This window comes from Dromiciops gliroides, chromosome 1, assembly GCF_019393635.1.
Source record: "Dromiciops gliroides isolate mDroGli1 chromosome 1, mDroGli1.pri, whole genome shotgun sequence".
In the NCBI taxonomy this organism is placed as follows: Eukaryota; Metazoa; Chordata; class Mammalia; order Microbiotheria; family Microbiotheriidae; genus Dromiciops; species Dromiciops gliroides.
Window position 1 is genome coordinate 526,224,194 of NC_057861.1, and position 17,394 is coordinate 526,241,587.

The 17,394-nt window shown below is 44.7% G+C and overlaps 1 protein-coding gene across 2 annotated transcripts in view; it reads left to right on the forward strand.

The window, feature by feature from the left end:
* The window catches only part of MAP2K3 (mitogen-activated protein kinase kinase 3), an 84,076-nt gene extending 66,963 nt beyond the window's left edge, over positions 1-17,113 (forward strand). For both annotated transcript variants that reach the window (XM_043976592.1, XM_043976593.1), the window contains exons 8-12: positions 4,021-4,148; positions 5,929-6,006; positions 9,814-9,953; positions 11,529-11,574; positions 14,434-17,113. In XM_043976592.1, the coding sequence (XP_043832527.1) occupies positions 4,021-4,148; positions 5,929-6,006; positions 9,814-9,953; positions 11,529-11,574; positions 14,434-14,517 (476 nt within the window). In that variant the 3' untranslated portion in view covers positions 14,518-17,113. The remainder of the gene's footprint in view (positions 1-4,020; positions 4,149-5,928; positions 6,007-9,813; positions 9,954-11,528; positions 11,575-14,433) is intronic.
* Positions 17,114-17,394: the final 281 nt, after the last annotated feature.

The window sequence follows — 17,394 nt, forward strand, 5'->3', positions numbered from 1 at the left end:
AGATAAGAGTCAGACAAAGTCAGAAAAAGATTATAGGTGACCTTTTGCTGACACTGGATGCATCTGGTGCTGATTCGGCAACTCTGTTGCTCATATTCAGTTCTTGGTTGCAATTCCAGGGTAGAGAGGAACATTTGTGATCAGTTGATCACAAGGGAGAAGGGGCCCTGGTTGTAGTGCCAAGGCAGAAAGGAGCACTAGTACTTGCAGCTGCAAGGAAACGGGTCCTTCCTGGGCATAACCAGGCCCCTCTTGCACAGCCCTCTCTCACTGCAAGTCATGACATCACCCCAATGTCATGGTCCTCTTTGAGAATGCATAAACAACAACAACAACAACCAGACCCCCAGAATTAGTTGTGAAAACAGCAGCATGAAAAAGCCTGAAGCTTGGGACAATGCCTTCCCACCTCCAGGTGAGCAGAGCCCCACTTTAACAGTCAAGAAATAGACTGGAAAAATGAATAAACAATAGAAAAAGAACTTGACATAAAACACTACTTTGGTGGCAGGAAAGACCAAGACACACTCAGAAGAAGACAACATTGTGAAAACACCTACAACCAAAGCCTCAAAGAAAAATGCTAATTGGACACAAGCCCAACAAGAATTCCTCAAAGAGTTAGAGATAAGTGGTATAGGAAAAATTGGGAAAAGAAATGAGAGTGATGCCAGGAAATGATGAAAAGAGAATTAATAGATTGGTTAAAAGGGGCTCCCAAAATACTGAAGAAAATGACACCTTAAAAACAGAACTGGCCAAATGGTAAAAGAGGCACAAAAATTCACTGAAGAAAAGAACTCCTTAAAAATTAGAATTGGGCAAGTGGAAGTTAATGATTCCATGAGACATTAAGAAACAAAAAAATGAAGTCAAAAGAATGGAATAAATAGAAGAAAATGTAAAATATCTCATCAGAAAAACAACTGACCTGGGAAATAGATTTAGGAGAGATAACTTTAGAATTATTGGACTAACAAAGCCATGATCAAAAAAAGTGGCTAGACATATTTCTTTTAAAAAAAATTAATATTTTATTTTCCCCTCAATTACATGTACACACATTTTTTTAACATTCATTTTTTAAAAATCGAGTTCCAAATTCTCTCTCCTTTCTTCCTCTTCCCCCCCATTGAGAAGGCAAGCAATTTAATATAGGTTATGCATGTACAGTTAAGAAATACTTATTTCCATGTTAGTCATGTTGTGAAAGAAAACATATACAAAAAAACACAAGAAAAATAAAGAAAAAGGATGCTTCAATCTGCATTCAGATTCCATCAGTTCTTTCTTTGGATATGGATAGTGTTTTTCATTAAAAGTCCTTGAAACTATCTTGAATCATTGTATTGCTGAGAATAGCTAAGTCATTCACGCTTGATCATCATACAATATTGCAATTACTATATATACGATGTTCTCCTGGCTCTGCTCATTTCACTTTGTTTCAATTCATGTGAGTCTTTCCAGGTTTTTCTGAGAGCATCCTTCTTGATAGACATGATATTTCAAGAAATTATCAATGAAAACTGCCCCAGTATCTTAGATCCAGAGAATCCACTGATCACCTGATGAAAGAGTTAACAAAATGAAAACTTCCAGGAATATTATAGCCAAATTCCAGAGTTCCCAGGTCAGGAAGAAAATACTGTTAGCAGCCAGAAAGAAACAATTCAAATACCATGAAGCCACAGTCAGGATCACACAAGAATTAATGGCTTCCACATTAAAGAGCAGAGAGGTTGGAATATCATATTCCAGAAGGCAAAGGAGTTAGGATTACAACCAAGAATCAACTATCAAGCAAAACTGAGTATAATCTTTTGGGGGGCAGGGGGGAATGGACATTTAATGATATTGGAGACTTTCAAGCTCATTGGAATTGGTTCAAAGCAGGAAGAATATGTGTTTGTGTGTGTATATAAAAATCTGTCTTACCCAACAGGGAAATAGTAGGGGAAGGGAATAAGAGAAAGGGTGTTAGGGATGATAAAATGGAGGCCAGATTAAGGGAAGCAGTGGTCAGAAGCAAAATAGACTTTTTTTTTTTTTTTTGCAGGGCAGTGGGGATTAAGTGACTTGCCCAGGGTCACACAGCTAGTAAGTGTCAAGTGTCTGAGGCTGGATTTGAACTCAAGTCCTCCTGAATCCAAGGCCAGTGCTTTATCCACTGTGCCACCTAGCTGCCCCACAAAATAGACTTTTGAGGAGGGATGGGATAAAAAGAGAGAGAGAGAAAAATAAACAGAAAAAAAAAAGGATGGAGGGAAATCCAGTTTGTAGTCATAATTGTGAATGTGAATGGAATGAGCTTACCCATAAAACTGAAGCAGATAGAAGAATGGATTTAGAAAACAAAAGCTAACAATATGTTATGTTATATATACACACACGTACACATATAAAACATATATGTTTATATGTATAACACATAGTTATATATAACAGTATGTTCCAAAAGAGACACTTGAAGCAGAAGGACACACACACAGAGTTAAAATAAGGAGATAGAGAAGAATCTATTATGCTTTGGCTGAAGTTAAAAAAAAGGGCAGGGGTAGCAATCATGTTCTTAGACAAAACAAAAGCAAAAATAAACCTAATTAAGAGATAATCAGGGAAACTACATTTTGCTAAAATATACCTTGGACATTGAAGTGATATCAAAACATTTTACAGGAAGTTTCTCCTATAAAGGCCTGTTTTCTCAAAAATATTGGCAATTGGAGCTATGGAGAGAGTCCTGGACTTGGATTCAGAGGTTCTGTGTTTCACATTGCAGCCCTGCTACTTGCTACCTATGACTTTAGGCAGGGCACTTAATCTCTCTTGGTCTTTTTCTTCATCTTAAAAAGAGTTGGGCTAGATCATAGGGTCCTAATCTATTTTTTGTGTAATAGGCCTTTTTTGGTTACTGGTGACCTTTTCTCAGAGTAATCTTTTTTCCATATTTTTTTTTTTTTTAGTAAGGCAATTGGGGTTAAGTGACTTGCCCAGGGTCACACAGCTAGTAAGTGTTAAGTGTCTGAGGCCGGATTTGAACTCAGGTACTCCTGACTCCAGGGCTGGTGCTTTATCCACTGCACCACCTAGCCGCCCCACATATTGTTTTTAAATAAAATAAAACACATAGGATTACAAAGGAAGCCGATTGTGTTGAAATGTAGCTAGACATTTTAAAAAGCAAACGTGTTCACAGATTGCAGGTTAAGATGCCCTGGACTAGAGATAATCTTTACATTCTCCTCCATCACTTTAATACTGTATTATCCAATTTTTTAGGCCATCCCAGTTTTTAGGAAGCTGCCCCTTATATTATTATTATTTTTTTAAAATATTTACTATCATTCTTGTTAAATGGAGCAATGTAGACTTAGAAATCTTGGGGTTTTTTTGTTGTTTGTTTTATTTTTGTTTTATTTATTTATTTATTTATTTATTTATTTATTTAATCATTCATTCATTCATTAATTAATTTATTTAGTGAGGCAGTTGGGGTTAAGTGACTTGCCCAGGGTCACACAGCTAGTAAGTGTTAAGTGTCTGAGGCCGGATTTGAACTCAGGTACTCCTGACTCCAGGGCCGGTGCTCTATCCACTGAGCCACCTAGCTGTCCCATTCACATTGCTTACTAAATGTTATCTTTTCCATGATAAACAGCTTCATTTCCATTAACTATCCTTTATAGGATGTGATTCTGAACAGTCCTGTGTACACACTCATGTTTGTCTAGATCCTTTTAAAGTGTGGTGCCCAGACTAGCCATCAAGCGCGGTCTAGCTATGTGTCATTGCAGCAATCTCTCTGGGAGGCAGGACATCTGGGTTTTAGCTCTGACTGTCACTAACCATGTGATCCAGGACAAATACTATTCTGGAAGCCCCTTTCTTTTCTCTAGCCTTTTCTTCAAGCCTTATTTCCTACCCTTGTACTTCATTTTTTTTCCCCTTGTACTTCATCTTATAAATTTAAAAAAATTTTTTGATCATGTTTCTATCTCCTTCCCTGGATCCTCTTAGATGTCAAGCCATCCAATGTTCTTATCAACAAGGAAGGCCACGTAAAGATGTGTGACTTCGGGATTAGCGGCTACTTGGTGGACTCAGTTGCCAAGACCATGGATGCTGGTTGCAAACCCTATATGGCTGTAAGTAGAGGCACAATCTAGATCAGAGGGAGGGCCTAGTTTATTCACCTGTCGTCTCACAGAACAATATAGTGGCCTCCCAGGAGAAGCTTCTGCTAATAAAAATTGTAACTTTGGGCAACTTGGGACCAGACATAAGGCTCTGAGCTTACAAATCATTTTCATACTTGCTAAATGGAGATAGTGAAAGTTACCAAACCAATAAAAGCCCCATGCTGTGGGTTGTTGGTATTCTCTTATGTGTGTTTTTTTTTTTTACTCTAATTTTGACAGTCTTGGGTCCTGGGGCCTTGGGCTAAACTGCACAGCTTCCGGAAAAGCCCTGAAGATGAGATGCTAAATTGGGAATGGCTGTGTGTGGGTTCTTTGCTGGGAGGATTGCCCACAGCTAATTTTTAACCCTAGATCAGCTTCCCCCCCTTCCACCAAATGGACTTCTTGCTTCCCTCACCCCTCCTAAGCTTGTGTCTTCTCAGGGACTGTATGCTAGCCAAACCAAAACCTAATTAGGAAGGAGATTTGGGGTGGGAGGTGGCGTGCGAGGAAAATGTTTATCACAAAAACCAAGTAAGAAAAATTTTTGGATTATTCACTCTCTGGTGTCATCCATGCTGCTGATTCCCTTCCTGGGCAGAGCTGAAGGAAAGTTCTTAACACGTACAGTACAGACTGCATGATTCTTCACTGTGAGAGTGACATTTTTATTGGCACCAAGTGGTGACACTTTTCCTATCTCCTGGATATAAACAAACTTTTTTTTTTTTAAATAAATACTGCCCACTAGGACAGCTGTTTCTGACAAGCTATGGAAACCTTAGACCATAGTTGGGGGAAAAGGGGAAGGGGTGCAAAGGAGGCTGCGTGGTATGATGCAAAGGGAACTAGACTGCACAATGCAGGGGAATTGGGTTCTGGTCCCCTTTCTTCTGCTCACTATGACATTTAACAAGCCATTTCCCCCACATTGGGACTGTAGTTTTCTCTGTAAAACGAGGGCCTCAGACTCCGTGATTTCTCTGAGGTTCTTGTCAGGTCTCAGATTTGATCATTTGAGTAAATGGAATGAACCTTCTTGAAGTTTTTTAAAATGGGGAGAATAATAATACCTACCTCCCAGGGGCACCTTGAGTATCACTGAGGTGGTCCATAAAGGGCTATACAGATGCTAGGCATTGTTATTGAAGTCCCCTGGATTCTCTCCTACCAGTGTTTTGGGGGAGGACTTTTGGCCACTGCTACTGAGTGGCCCCCAGCTCCCCCTCTTCCTCTCTCTCCCCTCAGGTGCCCCCTACCTCTCTTTTTTTTTTTTTTTTTTGGGCAGGGCAATGAGGGTTAAGTGACTTGCCCAGGGTCACACAGCTAGTAAGTGTCAAGTGTCTGAGGTCAGATTTGAACTCAGGTCCTCCTGAATCCAGGACCAATGCTTTATCCACTGCACCACCCAGCTGCCCCCTAAAAATTCACATTGATTTTTTTTTTTTGGTGAGGCAGTTGGGGTTAAGTGACTTGCCCATGGTCACACAGCTAGTAAGTGAGGCCAGATTTGAACTCAGGTCCTCCTGACACCAGGGCCGGTGCTCTATCCACTGTGCCACCTAGCGGCCCCCGCCTACCTCTCCAAAGAGGCCAGCATGGCCTGTATGGACCTTCTGTCACTAGCCTGCTGGGTGTATTCTGTGCGTTTGTTATCTTTGGTTGGACTCTGGGGTAGGAATCCTCCTTGGGAGTCATAAGAACAATGAGCTGCTTTTAATTTCTCACTCCCTCCTCACTCTTACAGCCTGAGAGAATCAACCCGGAGCTGAACCAAAAAGGCTATAATGTCAAGTCAGACGTCTGGAGTCTGGGAATCACTATGGTAAAGGCTGTAAGATGCCCCTGGCCCAAGCTGCCTCCTGTGGGTCACCCGGGGCTGGGGAGGGAGGGGGAGGAGGAAGGCTTTGGGAATTCTCCCCCCTCAATCCCCCATCCCTCCAGAAGTCAAGTAAAAAAACTCCATTGTGCACATGGAGAAATCAGAAGTGATTAGGGGTGTTCTGTGTACTGGGGTCAGGGAGGCGTGGGAATGGGGCTGAAGATGGTGTGAGATATACCTGGGAGCCAGGGAAGGGGAAGAGGAAGCAGCGTGGTACAGTGGGAGCACCGAATTTGTAGTCAGAGGACCTGGGTTTTGAAGCCTGACTCCTCTGCCAGCCTTGTGTGAAATTAATCAAGTCACTTCATAGGTGGGAGGATTAGCTTCTCTGGGCCTCAGTTTTCCTCCTCTGTGAAATGGGAGGGGCAGGGGTTAACTAGATGACCGTTCAAGTCCCTTCCAGCTCTAAATCTATGAGCCTGTGATTTTATCCAAGTGAGATCAGGGTAAAATGAACCCTGAGGTTAGCCTTAAGTGAAATCTCATCAGGGCAGTAGGCAGCTGCGCTCAGGTGGGTGGGTGCTTGTGCAAGCACTGAAGGGGGTTTTTCTGGGTGGAAGGTTTTATGGAGTGATTGTATATATGGGCCTCAGATTTTTTTTTTTTTAGTATCAGTTGGTGGAACTGTTTCTTCCTCCCACTCTCCACTCCTTCTGAGTCACTGTCCTGTGTCATCAACATAGGATATGGCACCTTGTAGTGGAAATGAATGTAATTGGATTTGCAATCAGAAGACATGCTTTCAAATGCTGAGCCTGCAGCTTGTTGCCCTCCGTGACCTTGGGCGAACCACTACTTTTGGCTGTTTCCTCATAAAACAGAGAGGGTTGGATTACATGATCCCGGAGGTCCCTTTGAAATTGAAATCTCAGCTTTCCACCTCCTCCTTCCTCTTATGACAGATGCCTGGGGGTAAATTACCCCAATTTTGTTTTTGTTTTTTAGTGAGGCAATTGGGGTTAAGTGACTTGCCCAGGGTCACACAGCTAGTAAGTGTTAAGTGTCTGAGGCCGGATTTGAACTCAGGTACTCCCAAGTCCAGGGCCGGTGCTCTATCCACTGTGCCACCTAGCTGCCCCCAATTACCCCAATTTTGAACTGTAGGGATGCCTCTGGTTGCTAGTCCCTGAATTCTCTCACACCAGTGTTTTTGGGGAGAACTTTTTGCCAGGTTAGGATAACTTGGGCGTTTCTCTGTGTTTAAAAATAGAATTTAGGTGGTGCACTGTTGTTCAAGGGAAATTCTGGGCATGCATTAATTAATATGGCATTTAGGGAGATTCTCAGACTTTTGGCATTGATTCACTTCCCCTTTCCCCTACTTTGTGGGTCTTAGAAAGAGGGAATGAATTTGTACTTCTCCCAAGGGCCTTTCATGCAGATATTTTATTTGTCCAGTGGATTTTCCCCAGACTCTGCCCTGGCATTGTTTGCCAGTATCACCATCTCCCCCAAAGTTTTCATGCCTTCCGGCTGAGTTCTCCAGAATTTCTCCACCCTCATGACTCCACTTTCAGTCCAAAACAGTGAGCTCATGGGCACCTTTCACTCCTCCCTCCCCCAGTACAGGAAGTGCCTTAACACTGGTCCCAGAAGAACCAGGCCAACCAGATTGCCTTGTAGGAAACCCAGCTGGTTCCCATTGTGGAGCCGGGAGAGCCACTACTTAATGCTGCCCTCCTGTGGCTGTTTCTAGGTTTTCTCAAATGCATGTGCTAGCCTGTGCCACATATGTCCTAGTCTGACCTCTTGGCCTCTCCCCCCCAACCAGATGCTCATGACCCCCCTGCCTGAGGGAGGGAGAGAGGGAGGCGAAGAACCATAACCATCCATGCTTATTTGGAGTACTCTAAAGGGGGAAACTACTGAGTCTCATTCCTTTAAATAAATCCTAGAATCTAGGATTGAGTATAAGAAGAGGACCTTAAGAGATAGACTTACCCCCTTGATCTTCTGATGGAAGTTCTAGGTGCAGAAGTAGTGTGTGTGTGTGTGTGTGTGTGTGTTTTGATGAGTAAGATTTTTGTGACTGCAGAAATGTTATTCAGTTCCTTCTTTTGGTCTTTGATCAATCAGCAAGTGTTTATTGAATACCTACTATGTGCTTTTGAGTACTTTTGACATTTTGCTTGTTTACGCTATTGATTTTTGAGCAAACCTTTTTTTGGTTTGGCCTCTGCAGAGATAAATTTCACCTTAGCATGTGGAACGACCCCCATTTCCACAGTGGTGTGTCTGAATTACTTAGGTTTTATTTTTGAAAGAGAGGCCTCCACATATCTGTGTGTGTATAGTATAGTATATATGTGTGTGTACATACATAACATAATGACATGTTTACACCTACAATTCTAGATCTGCATAAATTATAAACACATTCTATGAGTCTTGTTTAAACATGGAGTTTGGGCTGATGTCAGTGAGGAATTGGCAAATTCACTAATTAAGAGCATGTTTACCCTTTTATTTCCAGTTCTAATCATTTGTTTGAACTACAGTCTCTTGAGCCCATCAGTCGCTTGCGCCTTTCAGTAACAGCTGCAGTTGAATTTTTAAAATTCTCTGGCTTTCATTCTCCTGTCTCTTCTAGCATGATTCAAGGACAATTTGATATTTCCACATTAATGGTGGTTTCAGTCAAAGGCTTAAGCTAATGAACAATTGCCCCTTGACACAGATAACCTTCACTTAATGAAGATACTGTTGCTTCTCAAGTTTAAAAAATAATTCAAGAGGCGGTTTGAAAATCATCTCTATTTCATGTGTCTCTGTATGACTTATAATGAGTATGAGGAAAGTTGGGATGCTTCTCGGATCATGTGATCATAGATCACAGGATTATATCAGGACTAGGAGAACTCCCTTAATGCTTATTAACTGAATCCCTTATTAGTTACTGAATAATCTCTTATTACTGAAGTTAGAAGCTTCCTTCACTCCCTTTTTTTGGTGAGGATTTTGACAGAACATATTAAGATGACTTACCCTTCCTATGGGTCCTACCTGATGGAGTTTCAAACCTGGTAGAAGAGGACTAAGCAACTTTAAAACCCTAGCTCCTAGACGAAATCTGCCTTGACTGGATGCTCCTTGCTAGACCTCAGTGACTTTTTTGTTTTTGTTTTTTTTTTGGTGAGGCAATTAGGGTTAAGTGACTTGCCCAGGGTCACACAGCTAGTATGTGTTAATTGTCTGAGGCCGGATTTGAACTCAGGTCCTCCTGACTCCAGGGCCAGTGCTCTATCCACTGCACCACCTAGCTGCCCTGACCTCAGTGACTTAATGACCAAGAAGTAGGTCCCCATATGAGTCTATTTCTGTCCTCTGATTTCCATCCCTGGTTGAGCTCATTGTTTCTAGACCCTCGTGACCATGTAGGAACCCATCCCGTAGCTTTGTGACACGAGACAAGGTATCGCAGTGGCCAGGGACCTGTCTGTGTGGGATTTGTGTACGTGAGCCTCCATGTCTGGTGACTCTCCCTTCTTGGGATGAGTTACCCCATGCTCTAGAAAGAATGTTGAGCAGCTTAGCTCATCAGACTGAATGGGTAGGACACCCATCCTTCTCCTCTGCTTCAGCTGCCTGGATCGTGGGGGCCAAACCTTTGGTCTGACTGCCCAGTAGAGTGATACCAGTATTTTGACTTTTTCCCCTCTCGTGGGTACAGGATTGGGTGAGGTACAGCCTGTGTGGGGTTGTGGAAGGGCGAGGGGGCAGTGATTAAAAGGCCTTCTCCCCGGGCTACAGATTGAGATGGCTATCCTCCGGTTTCCGTATGAGTCGTGGGGGACCCCCTTCCAGCAGCTGAAACAGGTGGTTGAAGAGCCTTCTCCCCAGCTCCCTGCTGACCGCTTCTCCCCTGAGTTTGTGGACTTCACAGCCCAATGGTGAGTGTCTTCTCCTTGTGGTGGTGATGGTGGTAGTGGCTTTTTGAAAGCTGCAGTTTCAGGTAAAATCACTCTCTTGGAGAAAGAGAGGTCTTTCCCCTTTCCCAGTGGGACTAGCTAAATTTCCAGAGCTTTTTAGCCATGTGTCCAGTGCTTTATCTAGGCCATACACTTGTCTTAGGGTGGTGGCGGTCGTGGAGGAGAGAGTGGGCAAGGAGCCTCCTTTCTAACCACTTTCCTTGGAGGCTCAGGGAAAAAACCCTTGGAAAGGGCTTTAGAGGTCACCTAGCTGGTCCAGCCTCTGACTCGGTACAGGAATAGGTGATCAGGCAGCCTGTGCTTAAACCCTGCCATTGATGGACTACTCAAGGCAGCCTAGTCTACTTCTACCTTTAGGATATTCATCTTTGTACTGAAGCACCATGACATAGTGCAGTGGTTCTCAACATTATTTCGTTCTGTAAAACCCCTTCAGAAAAGGGTAATTTAATAACTACTCATATAGTCTGAAGTGATTTAGTGAGTAAGATGCTCTTAAAATTTTTTTTAGCATGAACCTCCAAGGGATTTTCATACCATGAAATGGGAACCGCTGACATCGTGAAAAGGGCATTCAACTCAGAGTCAGGAACACCCGGTTTCAAATCCTGCCTTAGCCACTTACCATCTGTTTGATCTTGGGCAAGTCAAGTCACTTGCTATTTCTGGATCTGAGATTCCTTATCTTTTTTTTTTTTTTTGAGGCATTTGGGGTTAAGTGACTTGCCCAGGGTCACACAGCTAGTAAGTATCAAGTATCTGAGGTCAGATTTGAACTCAGGTCCTCCTGAATCCAGGGCCAGTGCTCTCTATCCACTGCACCACCTAGCTGCCCCTGAGATTCCTTATCTCTAAAATGAGGGCTGTCCCTTCTGCTCCTATGGAAATCTTCCTATCTGATAATTTGTTTATCTTCAGTCTCCGGAGCCATAAAACAAACCTGTTCTTCCTTCTTCATGACAGTGTTTCATGTGTTTGAAGACTGATGTATAGATGGAACATTTAGTAATATAGCAGTCCTATATGCCAGACACTGAGCTAAGGGATAGGGGATACGAATACAAATAAGCAAGATTGTCCCTGCCCTCAAGGAGTTTACATTCTACAAGACATAAAGGGAAGCGGGGAAGGGGAATGTTGTGGGGTACACATGGTGTACAAGATGGTGGTGGGGAAGTGGTGTGGAAGCCTGGTTTTAGGCTAGGTTGGGTGAAGACCCAGTGTCTTCAAATGTTAGCCGATGAATAGTGAGGTCAGCCTTGTTGGTCCACTACAGGGGATATCCCATGGCACATGTCTGATTTGGGTGAATTCTAGGCTTCCCCCTGGAGTCAGGGCTGGTCCCTGCTAATGGTTCCAACTTGGATGCTCTAGCATCTGCTCTGCCTATTAGCAAGCTGCCCTGGCTGGCAAAGTCACTCTGGGCTCTCTGTGTAATTAGGGCAGGACAGTGTCAAGCTGGGGAAAGAATGTATGGTCTACTGCTCACCACCCCCTGTTCAGAGGGTTCATGTCTGTCCTGCTTTTCCATTGTAGCTTGAGGAAGAATCCTGCAGAGCGAATGAGTTACCTGCAGCTAATGGTGAGTACCTGAGAATCAGCTTCCTGATGTAAAAGTAATACCTTGGAAGTGTAAAGAACGTACCATGTGGCATCCCCCAGAATGTCAGAGGCAGTGACTGCCCTTGGAGGCAGGCCAAAGACCCAACTGGGGAGATGTCTGAATACCAGCCAATTCAGAATGAGTTAACTAGCCATGTTAAATGAATTATCTATTTATCTGTCTGTCTGTCTATCTATCTATCTATCTATTTTTTTGGTGAGGCAATTGGGGTTAAGTGACTTGCCCAGGGTCACACAGCCAGTAAGTGACAAGTGTCTGAGGCCGGATTTGAACTCAGGTCCTCCTGAATCCAAGGCTGGTGCTCTATCCACTGCACCACCTAGCTACCCCTAAATGAATTATTTAGCTGGAGGGTGGGGTAGAACATGGGCAGGTGAGTAGATTTTTTTTTTTTGCAGGGCAATGAGGGTTAAGTGACTTGTCCAGGGTCATACAGCTAGTAAGTGTTGTGTCTGAGGCCGGATTTGAACTCAGGTTCTCCTGAATCCAGGGCCAGTGTGCCACCTAGCTTCCCCCAGTTTCTTTCGATAAAGTTGAGATTAGCAACATCTCCTTTGGTGTAGATATGGAGGATGGGGTGGTGGGTACACCTCTTTCTGAGATGTGCCTCAGAAATGCTTTTGGGAAAATTTGGCCATTGACTTACCCAGCAGTGGGAAGTCAGCAAGCACGGGGCTGGAAAGCCCTGAGCTTTAATTAGCTCTGGGGGGAAGTGGCCTGGGACAGAAGGAGGCATGCTTGGTGACTCAGTGACTTTCCTCAAGTCCATGTGGAGCTCATATAAGCCTGAAGGGAAAATTCCCATACCACAGCTGGGACCTCAAGAGGAGTTGGTTGGCCACCAGGCATGAGCCGGTACCAGGGCCGGATTCAGTTCTGGCTTTGGCCAGAGGATAAAAATCCCTCTGACGTGGTCTGCTTTTGGGATAGCTGAGCCCCAGAGATGGCTGCCCATCAGGCTGGTGTTCCTGTGGTCAGTGGTGGCCCAGAGCTAGGGTGATGTCACTTGGAACTGTACCCTATGGTGGCTTCAGCTTAGAAAATGGTGGATCTCAGCCTTTTTCTTCCTGGCAAAGATTGGTTTGTGGGTTGTGGGGCCTTGAATTGATGGTGCCATAGCAGGGAGAATTCACTGAGGGAACTGATTCTTGCCTTCTAAGGAAGACTTGCCCCATTTAAGTTTTGCTTAACTCAAAGGGATAAAATTCTGGCCTGGGTCAAGTCTAAGGTAATTGCTCAGATCTAGATCAGCCTAAGCTCAGGTTATCCTCCCAGGGATGGGAAAGAGTGCTGGTCTTAGAGGCAGAACACTTGAGTTCAGGTATTACTTAGCTCCACCATATAACTACATGTATGACCTCTGGACAAGTCATGTGACATCTCTGAGCCTCAGTTTCCTTTATTGTAAGGTGGGGAGAATCATATTCAAGCTATGTTTCCTTCTTTTTTTTTTTTTTGGTGGGGCAATGAGGGTTAAGTGTCTTGCCCAGGGTCACACAGCTGGTAAGTGTGTCAAGTGTCTGAAGCTTGATTTGAACTCAGGTCCTCCTGAATCCAGGGTCAGTGTTTTATCCACTGTGCCATCTAGCTGCCCCCTAAGCTGTGTTTTCTTACAGGGTTATTGTGAGGAAAGGGTTCTTGAAACCCAAAAGCACTTCAGAAAAGACAGTCTGTTTTCTGAGACCAAATAAGTCTCTGAGTCTACTGGATAGGCAGATTAATATCTGCTAATGTTAGCTGGTGACTAGTGAAGTCAGCCGTGCTGGTCTACTACAGGGGACCAACAGGATGGGGCTCTCTACCCCTCAGGAAAGAACACGTTCTACCTGGCCTTTCTAGAACTGGAATCAGCTGCTGCTTCAGCTAGGGGTCACGGGCTTCTCCAAAGCCTGAGACAGACTGAAGGACCTGCCTAACTGCAATCAGAAGAAGGGAAAGAGTAGCAGCTACCCAGACATTTGTCAGGGGGCAACTCCTGCTCCATTGGCTTGCAGAGCTGTCAGGGGGGTGGGAATAGAAAAGGGAATTGGTCTATTTAATTTAATCAGCATCTGTCTCTGGGGTATCCTACCGACTGTGGGAGACAGGAAAATGTGCCTGCTCTCACGGACCTTACACCCCCTTTTTTTTTTTTGGTGAGGCAATTGGGGTTAAGTGACTTGCCCAGGGTCACACAGCTAGTAAGTGTCAAGTGTCTGAGGTCGGATTTGAACTCAGGTCCTCCCGAATCCAGGGCCGGTGCTCTATCCACTGTGCCACCTAGCTGCCTCCGGACCTTACACTCTTAGTCAGATCATCGGGACCTTTGCACACACAAATGCACACCCATATTTTTTCAATCTTGTTGTGCTGTTGACTTCTTGTCCATGCTCTTACTGGGATAATACATAGGATACATAGGATAGGGCCTAGCTCTGTGCTTTCGGTGAGATAGGGAGGAAAACCTCCTTCTGTCACTTATTACCTTCTCTGAAAACTTATGGTTTGGGAGCTCTGGAAAATGAAGAAACTTGCCCAGGGCCTCACAAGCTGGTGTGTTTCAGAAGCGGGAACTGAACCCAGGTCTTCCCGACTCCAAGACCAGTTCTTTTTTGCCCACTGTTTCTTGGTCGAGCGATGTGCTTCCTGGAATGTGTGTTACAGACAGTTAGTACAACGAGCCATCGGGAAGGTGGGAGCTACTGAGGAAGCTTCAGGAAAGCTGGTAGGATTTGGAGGGATAAGGAGGTTGTTAGGAAGGGAGAACAGCCCCAGCACCTCATCCTGTGCTGTTCATGATGGAATAACTCAGCCCGGCTTCTCTTTCCTCTCCCACAGGAGCATCCTTTCTTTACTTTGCACAAAACCAAAGAGACAGACATCGCTGCTTTTGTGAAGGAGATCCTGGGCGAGGACTCATAGGGGAAGGACATTACTGCCCTGTGGAGCACCCTCTTCCCCTGTCCCTAGAAAACAGAAATGAGGAACGGCGTTCTCGGTGGTTTGCACAGATCACGTAGCCCCCAGCCCTGTCCACCTCCAGCCTGGAGCACGGCGTTAGTGTATTCTCGTGCCATCCTGTGTATCTTTGAGCTAAAAGAGCTCCCTAGCCAGCACCATGGACATCCAAGGCCAAGGACAGTGTTTGGCCGCTGCTTCCACAGAAGCCCACGCGGTATTAGACATGTGGAATTTCTCTGCCAGTGACACTGTTGTCACCAAGACTCCTACGGACTGAGAGACCGACAGTCCTTTGCTTAGACAGGAACTGAGGCTTGAAGAGTTGGGGTGAGGGTGGTTCCGAAGGAGGGAGGAGGGTAGGTTCTTCAGGCCTTGTGATGTGCCGTTTGTCCCAAGTGCCAAGAAAACTGACCTAGGAAGCAGAGCTGCCCAGTGTTTTTTGAGTACAGTGAGTTTCTGGGACTACCAGCTCTGCCGTTTTTTGTTCATTCATTCAGTACTTCCCCCAGATCTGTTTCTTTCTCTCTGCCTTGCAGAAGTCTGTCCTCCTCCTGATACCTCTCACCGGCTCCATCCCCGTACCAGTGCCCTCCATTTTCCATTCCCTAAATCCCATTTTTCTTTTTAGACTCTGGACTCCCTCTCCTTGGAGGGAGAGCTTTGAGTTCCAAGGGATGGGTGGTGAATGGGATGGCATTGGCTGAGTGGCCTTTGATGTCTTGTAGTGAGGCTATGGGAAGAAGCCCAACCATGACCAGTGACTGGCCTGGTGCTCTGGTAGTTTTCTTTGTAAAAGGCCCTACAAGTTCCCCCTCGTGGCCCAGTGACTTGCTTTTTTGTTTTGTTTTGTTTTTAAGTGAGGCAATTGGGGTTAAGTGACTTGCCCAGGGTCACACAGCTGGTAAGTGTTAAGTGTCTGAGGCCGGATTTGAACTCAGGTACTCCTGACTCCAGGGCCGGTGCTCTATCCACTGTGCCACCTAGCCGCCCCATGGCCCAGTGACTTGCTAAGCTGCTCCAGAATCGACTCCCAAACCTCCTCTTCCATACCAGCCTTGGGGATCAGATCAGGTCCTTTTTTTTTTTTAAAAAAAAAAATTTTTTTTTTCCATCTGACAACTCAAGAGTGTTATGAGCCTATGTAAACAGTAAATTGTATAAGGTAGACAGAACATAGGTTGTATATTTTTTATATCTATATATAATGAACTTTTCAGATGACTTCCTTGTTTTAATCTGATGACAGATGTAGTTCTCCCTCCTGGGGGGAGTTGGGCTCTGGGGGGGTCAGGCCTGATTACTGTGAATGGGTCAGTGCCGTCCCCTTTCCTGGGCCTTTGCACAGGCTGCACCTCCTGCCTAAAAGACTCTCTGGCTCTTTCCCTCCACCTCCTACAAATCCTAGCTTCCTTCAAGGGTTAGTTCAAGGACAGCCCTAAACATGAAACCTTTCCCGATCTCCCCTGCTGAGAACTTCCCTTGGGGGTAAGAGCAAGAGGGGCTATATGTCCAGCCAGAATTGTTGCAGTTTTCAAGGGTGGTGTGGGGGTGGAAATAAACTGTAGGACCAGTGATTGTCTCTGAGGACTGTCTAGCTATCTTTGAACCACTGGAGGTGGAGATGGGGGGAGGTATAGTATGGATGCTGTAAAGTTGTCTTGAGCATTTAGTCAAGAAGCTGTTCGAGGGCGGGGACTCATCTTATCTCAAGGATTGTATAATTCGGAGGGGTTTTTAAGTGGCTCATTGGGGAGTGGCTGTGGGAGCTTTGCCATCTGAGCTGGTCAGCCAGGGTTGGATGTTACTGGTGGTCCTGGGAAGGGAACAGAGGCCCTTGTTTTTGTCTCCAGATTCTTCCTTCCTTTTCTCCTTCCCTCAAGAAAAAAGAGTAAATGTGCAAACCATCTTGACTCTTGGTAATATGTGTGGGTACCCTGCTAACAGCTGCCTACACTTAGGGAGTGAAGTCTGGCCATACACTTTATTCACTTGCCTGGTTGTTTTGAGTTTTAATTTTTTTTTTAATTTATCTTAAGTTTTGTTTTTCTCTTGCTTTGAGGGTTTGGCTATTTTTTTCCTGCATGGATTAGATGCCTTCCACTCCTCCCACGGGGGGGGGGGGGGGGGCATTAGCATACCCAGTTGCAAGGCATTGCTCTTTTGCAATGTCTGGCTGGCTATTGGTAGTGATGGGGGCAGATGGGGACATCACTGAGCCCCCAAAGCCTCTGTTCAAAGAGGAGGTTGGGGCTGGAGTGTGGGGCAGGTGAGTTCCTACCCATTAACACCCAGCTCCCCCACTGTGGGTGCTAGTGGGAAGAGTACCTCTGACTTCCAAGGGATGTATTTTCCCATTGCAAATGATTTGTTTTGTGGATTGTTTAAACATTTTTTTTTTTAAAGAAAAAAATTGAAGGGGAAAAAGGTTTTAAATACCTGTCCCAGTAAAGAGGTAGAGCCGTCCTACTGCCATGGCCCCTGCCCCTCTGCTCCCTGATAGGGAGCTGGCTAGAACTTGGTTGCTGTTTTCAATAAAAATTAAAAAAAAAGAAAAAAAGAAAGAAGCCTTTGTGTGAACATACGTCTTTAAACCACCACAACTGTTAATTGTTTCTTTTTCTTTGGGGGGTTGTCACAGAAAAACCCTGCATCCTTCTGGGGCCTTCGGATACAAGTATATTATTTGAAGCCTTTTTTTTTTTTTTTTTTGTGGGCAATGAGGGTTAAGTGACTTGCCCAGGGTCACATAGCTAGTAAGTGTCAAGTGTCTGAGGCTGGATTTGAACTCGGGTCTTCCTGACTCCAGGGCCGGTGCTTTATCCACTGTGCCACCTAGCT